The sequence below is a fragment of the Bombus affinis genome, chromosome 4 (assembly GCF_024516045.1).
Source record: "Bombus affinis isolate iyBomAffi1 chromosome 4, iyBomAffi1.2, whole genome shotgun sequence".
NCBI lineage: Eukaryota > Metazoa > Arthropoda > Insecta > Hymenoptera > Apidae > Bombus > Bombus affinis.
Window position 1 is genome coordinate 7,342,410 of NC_066347.1, and position 18,800 is coordinate 7,361,209.

The 18,800-nt window shown below is 40.2% G+C and overlaps 1 protein-coding gene across 2 annotated transcripts in view; it reads left to right on the forward strand.

Annotated features, from left to right (window-relative positions):
- LOC126915821 (ankyrin repeat and SAM domain-containing protein 1A-like) overlaps positions 1 to 18,800 on the forward strand; it is a 75,184-nt gene that overhangs the window by 15,802 nt on the left and 40,582 nt on the right. For both annotated transcript variants that reach the window (XM_050720874.1, XM_050720875.1), the window contains 4 exons: positions 6,590 to 6,816; positions 7,529 to 7,745; positions 11,554 to 11,830; positions 13,724 to 14,407. In XM_050720874.1, coding sequence (XP_050576831.1) covers positions 6,590 to 6,816; positions 7,529 to 7,745; positions 11,554 to 11,830; positions 13,724 to 14,407 — 1,405 coding nt within the window. The remainder of the gene's footprint in view (positions 1 to 6,589; positions 6,817 to 7,528; positions 7,746 to 11,553; positions 11,831 to 13,723; positions 14,408 to 18,800) is intronic.

The window sequence follows — 18,800 nt, forward strand, 5'->3', positions numbered from 1 at the left end:
ACTCTCTATTTACGAATCTTTATATTCTTCAAACAATTTTTGTAATATTTCTCGAAATGTACATACCAATGAAGAACGAACCAATGCATCTCTCAACTCCAAGAACTAAAAAAAGGCTCAAAATAACCAACAAAACTTGTGAAAGTGCAACATTAGCGGAGAAGAAATCGACTAAAGACTTCCTCCTAGTATGATCACGTCGCTTCTTCCAACTCTGAAACATAACGTTCTACCTTCTAGAATTCCATTCGCGAGAACGCTTTTCCCCTGAAATCGTTCGCGCTAATTACCGAGTAATGTAGCCCTTGCATTGTATCTAGAAACAACAATGGACTCGTTTCAGCTAACCATAACGATGTCGAGCCATTTGCAGCGTTGCCCATTAGAGCCAATCAGAGAGCACCGCGTTGCGTAATCCCGTCGAATACGATATGTATGTACGTCCTCCAACTGCCATGATCCGTCGCAACCCTCTCCTGGTTACACACGTCCTATATTACCACCCTACCGATCGGTCTCTCGTTCCTCGTTCGAGCGAATCTCCGATCGAATACATTCGCGGAGACCGATAGCACTCTGCCTGTCCGTGAGCGTTGCTGACCGCCCTCTCGATTACGAGGATCGTATTAATCATTACCTTCGAAACGTATCGACCTAGATCGTTCGACGTTTGCGCGGCTGAACCGCGATTGCTCGCCTCTCCCCCTCCGGACCGACTCGATCGCAGCATGTTTAATGCCCCTTTATGCGCCAAGGTGTTCTGACGCTTCGATAACCGCACCAACACTCACGCGTTGTTCCCTTTTGAAGGGATATATCGTGGCTCCATAGCGCTCGCACGGTGAACAATGAGAGAGAACGTTGATGGATAATAATTGGTGCGTGATTTAGTATGTAAGTGGAAATTTAGATGTTTTGATCACTTTTTAGGCGTAATATAATATATAGGAGTAATTGGAATTTTACATGAATGTATAATGTTTGGGAGTGATATAGTAGCATTTGCCATTACGAGTCTGAGTGTTAAAATTATATGTGCGAATAATATAGTGATGCTTTTCTGGATGGGTTGGAAAATTATTATACGTGGACTGTGGAAAAACATTCTATTCGGAGGAGAGAATAAAGCTTCATTAAATAAAAATATGTCAATACAGATAGGTCAATGACTACGGTAATATGAGAAACAAATTATCGAGCAATATGATAAACAAATTGTTATCTGCTTCTGATATAATATGGACCAATTGTGATGATAATACAAATAGGTCATTGATTATAACAATAAGAAAAGTAAATGATTAAACAATATAATGAACAAATTATTATCTGCTTTTAATGATACAGATTAATCGAGGTAAAATATATTTGACTCGATTCGCAAAGAATTAAACGTATTTGTTATATACATATAAAAAAAACGAATAGACGCGTATATTCAGAGCGATATTAAAAACGAAAAAATTGTGTTTCAATTTTACTGCACGTGAGATAGGAAAAAAAGGAAAGAAAACAATATCAAATATTCCCTTATACGACCAATTTTCCATAAATACTACTGTCTCTCTCTTTCACTTTGCAGTCCCATATGTTGGCATTTCCAGAGCAAATTTCGAAAGGGTACACATGGGACAGGTATTTTTGACAAAGCGTGAATTTCGAAACCGTAAATTGTGTGACAGCGAGCGATTTATTGGAGCGAGAGAAAGAGAGAGGGATGTCAAAAATAAGCGATAGGGGATGGCGTGTGACGGTGAAACGTGGTTCCGCGAACGAGACCGGAGGATTCGCGTTATATTTCGCAATGGCGTACAATGGCGGCCGCTATAAAGAAAAATAGTCGCCGAAATATTCGACGAGAGAGCTTCCCGTGCCAACGTCCGATCGATTTACTAGCATTTACACAAATAATTGGTGATTGTTGCTTCGCACGGCAAAAATGTTGAGTTAAATAAACGATATTGTAAGCACGAGCCTTCGTTATTTGATTAATCGAATCGTTCAATCGGATGATGCAAGATTAACCGGATAATCGGTTACACCGATGTTGTACAATTAAATAACGAAAATGAATTTCGGCACAGGCTCGAAACAATTCTTCGAATTCTGGCTATTTGCACGTATGTTAAACCATATACATTCATTTATAGTATACATATATAAATATATATAATTTTTTTTTCTTGTTATATTTCGCGTTATATTTCGAAGAGCTGGATGCGATGCACCTGGTTTATTATTTCCAGTCTGTCGGCGAACCGTTCGTTGATTTAAAATATCCAAGTAGTTGTAAATAACGTTTGGTGGAGGTATCAAGGGAAATATTTGTGTAAAATTGACATGGTAGTAATCGGTAAAAATTTACAAAAAAATTGAAGTGTGAACGTTATTTTTTTTTTTTTTTTACATATTTCTCTGAATATTTACGTATTTTTAATATTGCGTTCAGATGGATTTGAGGTAAAAAGGTTTTTGAAGCGAAGAATAATATTATAGTTCTTAAATAATACTGTGTATTTCAGAAATTATGTATCATGTTTTACACGTATCTTGACACGAGTCATTTCATTTTTAATTATTTAATCATGTTGTTTATTTCATATTGAACTAGAAAGTTGAAACACCTTTCTATCCCTTTCCATCCTTCATCCACAATTTTACTTTCTAGAATTTTACTTCTCAATATGTATCACCGGCTGCAAACAGTCACAGCAAAACCTCTTACAATCAACACGATTTCTCTCTACAATTTCTTTAAATCGTTTCAAAACACACCTTCGTCTTCAAGCCCCTCAAACAACCAAAGAACCATTGTCGCGTCGTTCGTTTCCAGCATCGGGAAACAGAGGACTGCAAGAGCGGGGAAGGGAATGGTATTTAACGCTTTGCTCGGCCAATTCATTCTCATTTAACATAGCGGCGTCACGTCCATAATCCGGCTGGTAAGCCTTTAAAATAATCGACGTTGTTGGACGAGCGTAGGATGGAACGGCTGGGTACGGGTGCACGCGTGGCTCGATCGAAAATCGTTCGTTCGCCGATCGTGAATCGCCGCGAAACGGCAGTCATATTGTAATCGGGTATAACGTCGGTTTTTCTATGCAGCCTTGCTGCCGGTAATCGCTTTAACTGGCGCTAGCCGCTTATAATGCGATCGCGTCGCGATACACAGTCCGATGAATGCATTTTCCGTCGCTAGCGATGCGCCATCCTCCTCTTTTCTACCCTTTCCCCCATTCTCTGGTGGAAACCGCTCAATCTGTGCCCCTCTGGCCATTCTCGACTCCTGTTGTCCATCCAGATCCCGCGATATCGAAACCGAAATATGTATATATCGAATGATTGGTTAGACGAACTTTATTGGCCGTATTTTCATGGAAAGCACATGACAGGTTTCTAAAGATATATATTATTCTGTATATTAATTTTAAGGTCTTATTTGGATTAATGAAATCGCTTGGACTTAACGATACAATTACTTATCAGATTAGTCAAAGTTATGAGAAATTTTATAGACTTATAACGAGGTTGTTTCGGAAATTTAACTTTTCGTAGAACATGTTATTATATAATTACTTTAACACGTTCACAGAATATTACCAGCTACAGTGATACCATTTCTGATTAAATACGTCAGATAAACGAACTATAAAATATATGTTAAATGATCAGCTTACATTTTACATCAAATGATCAGTTTATATGAAATGTTGATCTCCTTCGTAACTATGGAATAATAGGAATTTTTGTTTGAAATACTGCAATCGATAAACTTCTATTGACTGCGTGTTAAGGCTACTAGAATTTTATTAATTTTAACTTTATTAGAAGGAAGAATATATTAATTTGTAACTAAAGTTATAACTGTATTAATTTTCTTCCTCAAAACATAAAAAGATAATTAATACTAGCATACTACCAATTATTGAAACCGTATGACGCATATTTCTCAAAAATAAAAAATAATAGGAAGAAATGAACACGATATATCTTGAGAATTCCAACATCTTCTTTCTATCGTCTATTGTACTTTGTTTCGAAAGTTTCCCTACAAAATCTCATTCACGTAAACAGTTTGCCAAAACCGAGCAATATGCGTTGTTCACACGTCCCTTGATATTCTGTTCCTGATCGCACTTGCCATAGTGGAATACAGCCGCGTGATAAATACACCATAGTGTATACAGCGCGCGTGGCACGCGCTCGCGAGTCGCACGCGGTGTACAGTTTCACAACGAGTGTTCGTGTGTACGTACACGCGTGGTGTTCACGCGACTATTCACGCACTCCGAGTGCCGCGATCGTGTGTCAACGAGACACCGCGTTTAAGTGTATTCCACTATTTAACATTTTAACGTTGTCACGTATGCGTGACTTCGCTGGCGCGAGCGGTCATCAGCTGTCACTAGGTAGACGTGACGTCGCCCTGACTACCATTAGATAAATGTTTCTTCTCCCGCTTTTCATGTCCACGTTTTGAATATTTATTCATATACAATTATACACCCTGTATGTAAGAGAAGCTGAGCGTAAATTTATCATACCAGCGAAAATAATATTTCATTTGTTTTAATTTTCCACAATAAATATTTAAAAAAAAGAAAAAATAATTTTGCTGTGCATAATTTAAATAAAAGTATTTTAGCTGAAAAGTCATTTTATGATAAGTTGTTGCTAAGTCTCGTGCAGATTGGTCGAGTTGCTTGAATTTAAGTAACCTGCGACTCCTCTGTTAGTGTAAAATTGTTATTTAATCGATGTCTACAATGATTGGTCGAGTTAGTTACTCCAGGTCCCTTTAACGAACGAATGGATCTATTATCTTACGCTACGCGACCTAAAATATTCTTTCAATTTCCAAGTGATATCGAAGTATCGTACTTTATTATATTATGTGTAATATAATATTGTACTTTTTCTTTCCAACCACTTTGTCGCTTTATTTCTTATTCTTACCCTTCATTCTATCACCTGCGTGAAATACCAAGAATATTCACTTGCAAACATTAACTTGCGAGAATTCCCTATTTATCGAATTAAAGTCTAAAAACTACCTAATCTACGATATTACTTAACTCCAAATACCAAATTCATCAAAACGAAATCCATCTGACTGAGAAGAACCAGCTAGCTCCACAGCCACGTTCCCGTGTCAGTACCCCGAATAAAGTTTCGCGCGATTCGATCGGATCTCGTCGCGCTGATTAGGTTGGAAAATCTGGCTGGTCTCCGGTGAACAATCTCCACGGTCAAACAGCATACCGGGTCCTCGGGTGTGTGTACCGGCATTTTGACTGTTTGGACAGGCGCGAAACTACGGTATCCCGGTGTGCGGAACTCGATCGTGTACGCTCGTTCTCGGCGTTGTGTACGCGCGCAAGACCAAAGTGTACACACGTAGCTAGCCGGTCACGTCGAAACGTAGGCCAGGATTCGCTTGTGTACTCGATGCACACTGCGATGATTGCGTTCACGCACGCGTTTCACGCGCCCCGCCGCGATATTTGGCGGATCTGTTGGATGCGTGGGCGGCGATAGACAGAGCCAGAGCCCATAGCGGGACCAAAAGGGAGAGGACGTGTGTAGGCGAAAGAGAAACACAACCAGGGGGAGGTTTTCGGTGTGGAAGGGACGAGGGAGGGATTCCGGGGGCTGGGAGTAATGTCTATTATCGGATTCAATATCGGTGCTCTTGGTAAGCCAGTATACAAATACCCCTATGGCACGGTAATAACAACATAGGTGCACGTGAATCCGATTCCCAGCCACGAATCCTATATGCGACGGATGGCTGCGGTCACTGCAGTCGGTGCACACCAGCCGACAGATACAAAACGAAATCTGGGTTTCGTGCTACACGCTGCTGCTGGTATCGCGTCGAAATGGGAAATGCGTGCAAGCGGGCCACTTTCAGCTGACGCCAGTGATCCGCGGAGCCACGGATCCTCTCTCTGCCCTCGAGAACCGTTCCTCGATCACCGGTTTCCATCCGGTTCCGCTTCGGTACATTTCAACGGCCGATGATATATTCGCGGCTAAAGGGAATTCGAGGATAGCTTCTACTAATTTGGTTTGTTAATTTTAGGGGAGGTTCTGCGTGAAAGGTTTAAGCTATTAATGGAATGACGTTTATGGAGAAGCGTGCCATTGGCTCGTGTATGATTAATGGATGAGGAGATCGATAATATTTCTGGAGAGTTTATTGAAATAAGAGTCGATTCATTTATACGACAGTAAATCTCAAATTTGTGGCATGCATATTGATTCATTCTTAATGGAAACGAAGGTCGAAATAGAAATAGATTAATTCAATTAGGTTTTCCAGAGTTTGATGCAGATTAGAGATGCACATTATTATTTTATCATTTATTTGAATATCTCTTATGTGGCTTATGGAAGGGAAATAAATACGTTATATCCATTCTTATATCATGTTGTACAATTACATTTATCTACGATGCTCACAAACTTTGATCATTTTTTTCATATTTCATTCCAAGAAAACAGTCATCTACCAATTTGATTCTTTTACAAAAACAGATTGTAATTGAGTCTAGAGATAAAAAAAGTACCTAAATGTTGTTTTCAGAGCTGTGGTGGAAGTGTTGTTGGCAGCAGGCGTGGACGTAAACACGAGGACGTCCGCTGGGACCGCGATGCACGAGGCGGCGCTATGCGGCAAGATGGAAGTCGTGCGAGCGCTTCTGGACCGAGGTGTAGACCTGGGCATCCGGGACTCGCGACAGAACACGGTGCTCGATCTTCTGGGACAGTTCCCACCACACGTCACTCAGGACATCACCGCGGTGATAAAAAGTGCGTATCCGCTGCGACGCTGGTTTTTTTTCTCCCGCCTCGACGCGATATCCCGAGTAAACGAGCTGTGCAATTAACGAGACATGTCTCGGGAGAAAAAAAGCGTTTTTTCTTGCCGTTGTCAATCATTGCTTACAAGTAGGCAGCGATAAACTGGCTCCGATAAGCCTGTTCCCGTCGATTTTCAAAATATTTGCATGATCGAACTTCGTGTGACAAGATTTAACGCGATAGCACGTTAAATCTTGTTAACGATGATCCTCTGATGAAAGTTTGATATTGTTCTGTTTGCAATATCCGCGATTCCAGTTTGATTTTGTATCGTTGATCGACGATTGTTTGTTAAGCGGTAATTCGCGTTGTGTTTGGTTAATGATTAAAGCGATGGTTCTTAATTGCGTATTGATAGCGAAATTGTATTTTAAATATTGGCGACGTAAAAGGATGTGAATATAGGTTGGACAAATTACGATGAATTGGACGAAATGATTCAAGTGGTCCGTATTAGATACATATTTGTCAATTTGATATAAGGACTGTTGGCTATTTTGCAATATAAAATTAGATATTATACGAAAATTATTTATTAGCGTATAACAAAGATTAGTTGGGTTATTTTGACTCATTAGTAAATCGTTTCTGTAACTCATAAAGTTTTAACTAAAGCGTACTGTAAAATGAATAAAATTCACTGATGAAACTTTGGGAACAGGGCACAGGTCTTCCTCTGGTGTGGAAAGCGACGCAGACAGCGAGAACTTGCCACCCATTCCGGTCCAGGGGAACGATTCATTGGGTAGCCCTTACGAAAACGTTCGCCCAGGGGATGATCTTTCTCCGGCGGAAGGGACATCGCCCACTCAATGGCAGTTCTATCATAAGCCTCGAGACGACGATCGCCGCGTTTCCGGCACTTCCGTTATGTCTTTGTGAGTATCCAATCTTTTTTCCCCTATTTTCACACTGATTCGTGCTTGTCGTCGCTTTCGATGTTTCATTTTTTTTTCCTGACCCTTCTACGATCGTAAAACTTTCTTGTGACTCTACATGTTATGCGTTACTGCGCTCTGCGCTTCAAGCTACGATAAGCATTGCCAATGGAACGAGTCGTCGTGTTGATTTATAGTTAAGGACATTTAAACGATTCGCGGGTTCGGAGAATGTAAAGAGAAGAAATTGAGATGTGCATAAGGAGATTTAAAGAAGACTTGATAATATCGCAATTTTCAAGGTTTATATTATATCAGATCGTTAGATAGAATATTTTATACTTTATTGTACTTTATAATTGTTTTAATTTCAAACGAATAAGAACTATAGGGAAAATGTCGAAAATTTCACTGAACAATTTCATTTGACTCAATGATAGACTTCCTGGTAAAATTATCATTTTCAAGATAACTACAACAAGAAAACGATAAACAAACGCAACTTATCTCGCGAATATTCATTCCGACAAAAAGAGATGACTAACAATAACCAACCGAGCTCCGTTCCACTGATGCGAAACACCGGTTTGTTCGATCGTGACGAGCCATCGCCATCTCCGACAAGAACGCATCGGTACACGCTATTCGCATTTTGCGTTCCATGCAACGATCTCTTCCAGCGAGGAAAAGCAGCCTAGAAAAGAAAAGAAACAACCCAACAAACAAACAGAAAAAAGAAAGAAAAGAACCCGGAGGAAAAGAACAATTCTACTGAGCTCTACCTGTTCCCCGAGTATTTGTGTTCATCAGGCGTCATCTTGGTCGGGGAGAGAGAAAAGAATATCGCGTCGGTGCATCGGATAAGAGCGGAGAGGCCCCGGTAATATTTTCTAAAAAGGGCGGATATTTAGTATAGATGGGCGCATAGCCGTGGCTGCTTTAATATAGGAGATGTCGTGTAAACAAAAGCATAGACGTGGACCTGGGCACACGGAGTGAATGAACGAGTGGCGAGCAGCGAGTGCTCGGATGATGGTTAGCGGCGTCGCTGGTATCGTTTTAGTACCGATGCTGGTTGCACCGAGCACAGGCATACGAGAAGGGGAGGAGAGGGTTAGGTTGTGAGGGTGGTCAGGAAGAGAGGACGTTGGATGGGGTAGGAGAGCAGAGGAGGAAAGGTTCTCGGACCGAAAAGGGAAGCTGAAAGTAGAGGTGGAGGAGAAGAGGTTGGAGGAGGTGGCGCGGCCGCGTGTAGCCCCAGCGCGTTAAGCACCGCTTGGCTTGGTTTAATTTTCCTGATGTAGGCAGGCGATGGTGAGTCCGACCGCCTCGTTCACCCCTGGGTCACCCCCGCCGTATACCCCATTGGTACTCTCGTTCCCACTTTCTTTCTCTTCTGCTCTCTCTCTCTCTCTCTCTCCTCTCTTCTCTCTCTGTTGGTGCTACTGGCAGCTGCTAAACGCGGTTGGCCTGACTAGGCAGAGAAAGAGGACCGAGGTCGACCGAGAAACTGTCAGAGGGAAAAAGGGAGACGGCGAGTGGAGAAACGAAAGACGAGAAGAGGAGCAAGGGGAAAACGAGCGGTACCAGAGCTTTCCGCACCTCCACCGTCAATGTTTGACGTCGGCAGCCGTGGCTCGGCCGCCTCGAGATGAATCCATCACGTTAAACAATGTAAATGTTAGCCCGTCTCAGCATAAAACTAATAACCATTGCTCTCTCCCTCGTCCTATGGGCATGGCCTCCAACCGCGGTTCGCCGGCTCTTCATTCACCTCTGGCTTCGCTTACTTCCACTCCTCTGTTCCCCTGTTCTGCCTAGCGGCGCGCCACGCCGGTGTGGTCCTCCTGCTTCTCTCTTTCTCGTTTCTCTGCTCGCCTCCGACCTCGCCTACGTGGCCTCATTAAAAAGTCGACACTCGCCCGCGGACGTCTCCGCTTCAACTTACGCATTGTCGAGAGGAAAGATGATGATACTCGGAGTCGTGTGCCATTCGTTAGTTTGACCAATGAACGAGCACTGGCCATTGTATCCGCGCCTCTTCGCGTCTAGTACGCTTAATTGTGGAAGATCGCCGTAACGAAGGTTTCCTGGGCGATTCTTCGATAGCATAGTTTCTTTGAGAAAACTGAAGATGGAGAAAAAGTGGTGTGTCGTATTCGTATCGAAGACGTGTTTTTAAAAAGATGTTAACTAGGAAGATAAATGTCATTGATGGGAATGTTTGGCGCTATTAGCGATTTATGAATGGTACAAGTAGATCTCAGCCTTTTTTTGGTCAAACATCCATTCAACTCAACCGGAAAACTTGAATCACAATTAAAACCTTCAAACGTATGGTACATCTTTTTCAGAACATAACAAAGAATTAATTGAATCGTTGTATAGTGATTTAGCTATTTGAAACATATGAACTATTTAAATAACGATATATTAACTATTTAATACAGCAATATTTTACAATTATCTCAGCTAGCCCATCAAGTTATCTTTAATGTACGTACTAAACATTCAATCGTAATATTAAATTTAAGAAGATAAAAACAATAAAAAAACTTCCCATATTTAATTACAATCTTCAAGTAAAGAAATATACAACGGTAAAACTAATAACGTACAATTCGAAAGAATAAAAACTCGAAAGCGATGTATTCTTAAAATGGCTGTTCTGCTGTGTATTCGCTTGATCGGTGGAACGCCGGCTGCACTGCTTCGCTTTTCAGTATGCTACGATAGTGGAGTCGTTGTAAACTGCGTTCAAATCTTACGATACCGGATGGATTGCGAAATTTCAGTGAAAACGAGGAATATGGGGAACCTGTGAACGGAGTACGGAGGACCCTCCAGCAGACAGAGGACTCCGACCCCAGTTCCGTCTTCGACAGCGTCTTTATGTCCATGTCCGACACTCTGAACTCGATAAATACTCTCGAAAGTTCCGATCAAACTCCCGACGACAAACCACAAAACACTATCACCGACAGAATACCAATAGCACAGCGCGACATCACACGGTAATGACATGCAAACGTTCTCCAGCACAATGCTAGCGCTTTCGATTCTCCTGCACTGAAATCGATTCTCTATTCGATTGTCTGTCGAAGATACACTGCGGTGAATTTTACGACGCTGCAACCTGTTGCGTTTTTGTAATTCATATTGGATATTTGTGACACGTAAATAGGCAAAGTATAGGGAAAATTGGAATTGGAAAATCTTGCAAAAGTTGTTGCGGAAAGTGCTAGACGAATTGTATGTTTGCTTGGAAATTGATCTCACGGTGATGGGTTTTTCGTAATTTTACAGCGTTATGTGTATTTTCTGGATTATTTGCTGTTTGATTTTAAATATAATTAATTTAGTTTAATATTTGAATTTCATATTAAATATGAAGTTCAAAGCATCGGTAAAAACATGTTCACGCGTAAATCGTTAAAGGGTAGAATAATTTCCAAACGAATTAACATATAAATAATGCTGTTTTCAATTGTATCTAATCAAACTGCACCATACAACAAGAATCATAACAATCATCTTCTATCATCGAGAAATTAAACAAAATCTTCATTGTTAAATATTTCATAATCCAAAGAGCAGTCCTTTAAAACCATAACATATTACAGTGTCAATCGTCCAAAGCGCTACTGCATGATATTTATCCTAATCTACTTTGTCATACACAAACGAACAAACAAAGAACGAAACAAATTAAAAAACAAAAAGTGAATTTGTTCGATGAAGTAAACCATTAGCAATTCCAAGTTAATGGTGAGTTGGTCCCGCTGAGACGTTGAGTTTGGTTGCGCAGGGGTTCTGACAACGGATTGTACCAAACGCCGCCGGTACCTCGTGGAACAATGGAGGGTAGCTTCGTGTCGGAGGATCTGTCCTTGACATTACCCACGGGATACGGGGGTGGCAGGGAGTCGGATCAATTGAGCGTTTCCTCGTCCTCGAGCGTCGGTGGACCGAGCCCACGGGACCGGCGTTGTTTGCCCAACGATTCCAGCGCTGCCGGGATTTACTTGCCAATGGCACCCTTGTCCAGTTCTCTTCACAGCCCCGCCTCCAACAGTAAAGTCTCGGTAAGAATACCCCGATTCCCCTTTTCGTCTCGACATCTCGTCTATGACTCGGTGAGGAGTTGTACGATGTCGCAAAAAGTATACTCGTTCGAAGCGAAATCTTTCACTCTAGTAACTGATCCGACGTATCGTGCCTTTGATAAGGAAATGTATGAAGTATTTAATAACATTTTTACATTCATTTTTGGTGATATTATTGGTATATATTATTATTCTTGATAATATATATACAAGATGTAAGTAAAATAGGTGATATTGAACTTTGGTATTGTATTTTGTTTTTAACTTTGCTGTGGTTCTTTAATTTTTATGTGCAAATCTTAATCTTTGTTAAACAACCTAGAAGATACTGAATAGTTTAAGAAAAAGAACTGTAACATATATTTAGGAAAGAGATTCTTCCTCAGATATAAGAAATTTTGTTGTTTGCATTGGAATTTCGTAAGAGTAGCGATCACGTCTGAAGATTATAAGAGAAAAAATATGATAAGTCTATTTCCGTTGGTTTTCTGATTTTTGTGTCACGTGATAGTCAAGGGACAGTATTTTGTTTGAAAAGGGAAAGAACTTGTTAGTTTAGAGATATAAGCTTCATAAGAATAAATATGAGAATTCTTTGCCTATCGAACTTTCAGGCAGAGATTAATTTATCGTAATATACGTTATTATTCTATCTCAAATACTACAATTACTTATTTCTAACTAAAAAAAGAATAATTGTTTGGAGAAGGAAGAATGAACTTATCTTTAGTAGAACACGATATCAAAGTCGCTTATTTTGATTATATCCTGTACAAATAATTTTATAATAAAATTGTTGTTGTACTATACGTAATGGTATTACGTAACTTACGTAGATTTAAAAATTATGTAAATCAATATCAATTTCTTATGTTTACATTGCCATGTCGTATTATAAAATTGTATCGTATTTGGAATTTTTATAAGTTTCATATTGACATTTTCTTGTTCTCCTTCCCTTTCTTTAAATACCGGTCGATTGTTAATTTCAATGTTATTAGCAGAATCTCAATTTGTACAGTGAATTGTTTTTTTCTCAAGCATCCTTCTTCCCTATTTTTTCCCACTTGTTCGAGATTGAAGCTTTTTTTACTGCGCGAAGAACCGGCAATGAATCATCTCTGCGTCTTACAGTTCGTTAACGTGGACAAATTGATCGCAAGTTAATTGGCCCGGCATGACAGTTTGACGCTGGCTACACATTTTTCCTTCGAACGAGGTTACTTCGTGAAAAAAATGCCGATCGAATATTACTTTCGAAAGATATGCGAACGTTTGTTAGTAGTCAAACTTCATTAACATTGAAGTGTTTTTATAGATGGAAAAGGCTCCATTTTCATCGTTGTTAATCCCAATTCTTAATTGATACTGTATTCTTTATTTTCGTATTTTGCGTCAGTTGTTGTCTAAGTGCTAATATTTTATATTCAACTAAGATATAGTTATCAATATTATCAGTTAAGATTCAAGTAACTACCATATCTAAATTGTGGTCAGAAACTATTCTTTTAGAGCTACTTTAATATTTTGTTGTTTTGGAATATATCAAACTTGTATTTAATTTATCTAACTGATTATTTATTCCTCACATACGATAGCTACTATTTCTCAATAATATCGTCTGATTCATGCTGTCTGCATCCCCTGACTGTTCTCTAATTCATCAAATTCTCCAATACATATTTTTATAAACGTTATTTAAACAGGCAATTAGACGCAACAAAACTGAAATATGCAGAATTTTACATTTGTCTCGTTCTACTAAAATTTTCTAACTTTCGTTCAAAATTTCCTGAAAAATCTATTTTTTCAGCGCGAAATATATTAACACATCCTCAAGCGTAGAATTAGCAGGAATGTATCTTATTCCAGCCAACTCCACCGAAAAAACCACCCAGACGCAATCTCTCCGTCTCACCGACGCACTTGCAGACCCAGATGTCTTTATCAGCGGACTGTTCTCTGGGCCCGAGCAACTACGAGTATTTATTCATGGCGCGCAGCGGCGCCCGCAGCCATATCGACTTGGAGCAGTTACAAAAACGCCGTGAACAATTGCGTCACGTGACCAGAAGCGTGGACCAATACGTGGAAATGAAGTCTCGCGTGCCGGATGGCGAAGAAAGACGCGAAACTAACGTAGAACCGGTTGCCATAACTTCCATCTACGAGAACAGACCGATCAAGACGTTGAACCCTCGACGAAAATTACGTAGACACGCGTTCGAGAATTATGAAGCGGAGAGTAGTCCTTGCGCAGACAAATCGCCGTGCAGCGAGACCGATTCGTTCGTCCAGGAACCGATGTTTGTGTCGAACGCGTTCCTCACGCTCAAGTCTTCCCAGGAGAGTCTTCTGGACGACAAGCGCGACGCTATCGACGAGCATTCTACGCCAGAAGGTCGCGAAGCAACTGACAAGCGCCTGAAACGAGTACAAATGATGCTGCCCACCAGTCCAACGCACTATGTTCAGCCACCGACGCCTGATCATCCGCCACCTTCTGCAATGCAGGCCGAGAAGTCGATTCACGAAAGGATTCGTCCTTTGAGTCAGGTGAGTTGGACTTATTTTGTGGATTTATTGGTGGGTGATTTTGGGTGGTTTGCTTCTGTTGGTTTAACTTTCAAGCTTCTCATTTGGAGGCTTTGGTCGGTTTGTCGCCTATGTTTATGTACTGCAGAGTCAAAAAGAAGCGAAGTGTTCCTTTGTTCACTGTCATGTGATGAGGTTTCATTTGGGAAATAACCGATTAGATCCACTTTTCTTCGAAGGCGCTTCTTTCTAGCTCTGTGCAGTATTTGTGTGACGTGCGAATTTTTGGTGAGGTGGAATTTTTGGTAAGTTACTTTTGCCATTAGCAAATTAGCAAACATCGTTCATAGCCTAAAGGTTCTCATAAACACAATGTCAAGATTAATATCAAACATTATCCTTACCAAAGCTAATCTAACGTTTAATGTAAAAACCCGTAAAAGACGTAGAATTCGCGTATCTACGTTATTACATTTATCAAACCATTTCGATCAAGCCAACTCTCACGAAACATTCCTAGAATTATCGATCCATAACATCTCAAAAACCCACGTTATCTGCCAAGCCTTTGCCTCAACAGCGATACATTTATCTCTGGAATCGCATGCAAATCGCAGTCTCCCAGTAGATCTTAAGCGGCTGACGCGGTACAAACGTCTTCGCGATTCGCCACATGATCTCCACTGGAGCGTGCGTTCGCGGGCGTTCAATCTTGCATCCTTGGCTGCGACTAAGGACTGGCGCGTGTATATGTACCTTGTAACACATGTCGGGATGTCAAACGTAGCCAACGTATCTGGTCGCGAAAGTACTGGTCCGCAATGCTGGTCTCGTAAACGGTAGCATATTTAAAATCATTTATCATTCATCGAGACAGACGAATAACGATGTCACAGCGATTGCATCGTGTCAATTGCTGCAAGGATATCGTGAAAAATACCGCTCAGTAAGTGTTCTTAAGATCGAAGGACGGTCCTGGAACGTGGACAGTAGATAAGCAGTTGGCAGGACGCTTTATAGCAGGTTACGTTTAATATACAAGCCGTGTTTGATCTGTGATGCGATTTGCAAGGAGGCCGAGTTCTCTGTCGCTCTATGCTGCCTGTATCGCTCGTTTCTCGCCGTTTGCCGCGTCATCCTGTGATCGTTCTGCTGTGAGACTGACTACGTTCGCTTCCCATCCGCCGCGAATGGATATCTACACAACATCCACCGTGTGCCTCTATTTCTCCCTCGTTTCTCATCTATCTCGTACCCTCTACAGGTGCGCCATCTCGTGATTCGAACCATCGTATTTTCTGTGTAGCACACGCGTCCTCTCTTCCCATACCGTCTACCAACTATGTGTTCCTTGCATCCTTCTTCAGCACCCACTCCAATTCGCTCTCGCTACCCCAACGCCTGTCCTTTCTCGCTGGTTCCTTTCCGCTGACTGCTATGTGCGTTTGCAATCCGTGTCTTTCAGCGGTTATACATGCTTCACGAAATATCGTACAGTGAATATATCCTTCAGCGAAAGGAGCCGGATGAAGGCAAGACGCTTTGGCTGCCGGCATGTACGGTTACCTCCGCTTCAGGGATATCGAATAGTTAGTGCTTCAGGATCTTCACGGATACGATGTCGCGTATGGTTTTTACCAGATTTTCTCCTCTCTGTCGCGTGTGTACAGACGCCTGGTTCTTTCCGTGGATCGATTCGAGGAACATTTGGATAAGTAATCAGTTATATCGACAAGCGTAGGTATATTTAAGATACGTAAGTTTGTTAAGGTTCTGTTGAATTGTTTAAGAGTTTATTGTAAAAGTTAGACTCGAGTTTAGGATTACAAGTTGCTCTGCTGCGTATAAAGGTATTAATATAAATAAAGGAAGAGGAATAAGTATTTAAATTTCAACTGGTATTATTAAGCTATAAGCGATTTGCAGTTTTAGGGTAAATTACCTATGTTTAGAGTACTACGTGTCAATTTGCACTTTTTCTATCGTTTAGTGCTATATTTATATATGAAATAGGTATAAATCAATCTTATAGATTGTAAAATTAGATGACCTATGTCAAACGAGTGATCATCTAATATATAACAATGTTAATCAAGAGTTAAGTATTACCGGGATCAATTTGGTAAAAGGAAAATATGATATTTTTTAGCACTCTCTCTCTTTTTAAAGAAATTATTCTAGATAATTTTATGATTTGTTAAATATATAAAAATATATTTTTGTGTAGATATGTATGAAACGTGAGAAAATAAAGTCTTTGTTGAAGAATTTATTTGTAGATCCATTTGTAGAACTAAATGTAAGAAAAGGGGTTAGGGGCTTGGATTAGGTTACATGCGAAACGGGGAAACGAAGTTACAATGTGCAATTTCGTTGAACGGGATGTCTGTATGTGTATAGATCTGGCAATCTAGCGGGACGGTAATTGGCAAGTCACGGAGTCGCGACTGGCGATAACGAGTCAACCTCGATTTCGATTGACGCTCGTAAATCTCATCAACCCGGACGAGACACAGCCGATGTTTCGGCACAATTTACTCGTCTCCTCGAGCGGTATAGTGGTAAAGGTACCTTGGTTATACAGGAAACAGAAACTATCTACTGCATGTAATGTTTACTCGGCTTCGTATTCCTTTAATGATCAATCCATGGCGAATGAAATTGGTCACTCAAAGATCAAATTTTTACTCACTTTATGTATTGGATCTTCTCTTTTCCAATAAGGGAAAATACATTATATCGGCGATTTAAAGATTCCTTACGTTAAAACATCTTTAAAATAAATAAATAAAAGAGAATAAAATGTAAGTATAATAAAAAATCGACCATGTGAAGATCGTCCACAAACGAAAATACCAACGTTTTAAGAGTTAACATTTCCTATAATGGAACGCCTCTAAAATAAGAGAAAAAGTGTGAAAGAAAAAATGGATCGCGTCAAAGTCGCTCGCAAACGAAAATCTCAACGATTTGTTAAAATCGTACATCGAAATAAACCTTTAAAATAAAAATATGAAATAAATAAGAAATAAAAGGAACATATAAAGTCGGATTTGTTCATGAACGAATGTCAACGATTCGAAGATTAAAATTGCCTACATCGGAATTTAACTATATAAAAGATAGAAGAGATAAAAAGAACGTAAAATATATGGGCTACGTCAAAGTTGTTCAGGAACGAATGTCAACGATCTTTTCGGTGTGAATCAATGACATATCGAGTCGAGGAGGAATCATGGAAAAGAGGAAGCGTGTGGCGGCGCGCCTGAAGCTTGGCGAAGGAAGAGAAGGAGGTGGAGGAACTGCTCACGGATGGTTGCTTCACACCCGTCAACTTCCGCGGATCCAGCAGAGCGGCAGAATGCAAGACGCCGACACCCTTTGAATAATGAAGCCCTCAGCTTCTATGCCTGTCTGACTTCTCCTCGCGAACGCTCGTTCTCTCCTTGCGTCATGACGACGACGAGAAATCTACGAATTTGTAGCGACGCTTTCCGCATGTATACCATGCGTACACCACGAGATGCGACCGCCCGTGTCTGTCTGCTTGCCTGTCTGTCTGTCTGACCGTCTGTCGTCTCTGCTGGCGTCAAATTTTAATTGCGTTAAAACGGCGATCCGTGACGCGAGGGAATCTTATCTCGTTCGCGCTTACCACCTTTGAGTTTCTTTATGGATGAATTGCTCGCGATACGTGCACCTTCTTCATGGTAAAACGATTTTTCTCAAGAGTTTGTATTTACGTCTGTATTTACAGTATATCGTGGGAGTATTTGCACGTTTGGTGGCTGTAAAAATATCTTACGTCTGTATTATTTTTATTACTTTTATTATTATTTATGAAATATAACAGACATGATCACGACATTTATTAATTTATCATTACTAATAAAAATTGAAGCAAATTTGAGGATGTACGTAGAGGATACAAAGTATTTATCGCAATCAAAAGGTATTTGAACAATCGATTATCAATCGTTTATATTAATAAATCTCAATATTGTATTCAATAAGACTATCTTAAGCACTGTTTATAATATGTAAACGATGATTAGTATTTTTATTTGATATTTCAGTTTTTCCAAAAAGGAAAGAAACGCTCCATTGAAGATGTAAAAACAGAGTTTTTTATGTGTATATTTTGTAATACAGTTTTATGTCAACAGTTTTCGCTGGACCAAGTTTCCCACTAATTTGAAAGTTATAAAATTGGACGACATATTTACACGAACTCGATGACTTTTATTATTGTTATAACATTCAACATTTATTCAGAGCGTTAATTCGGGGCAAATGACGACGATATATTTTTGATTCGGTAAATCGAAATTTTAATAACCGTACACGTGTGGCAATGGTTTAAATTACGGGTCGAAGCTTTATGGATACAAATACATCCCTGGCGAGATTTATT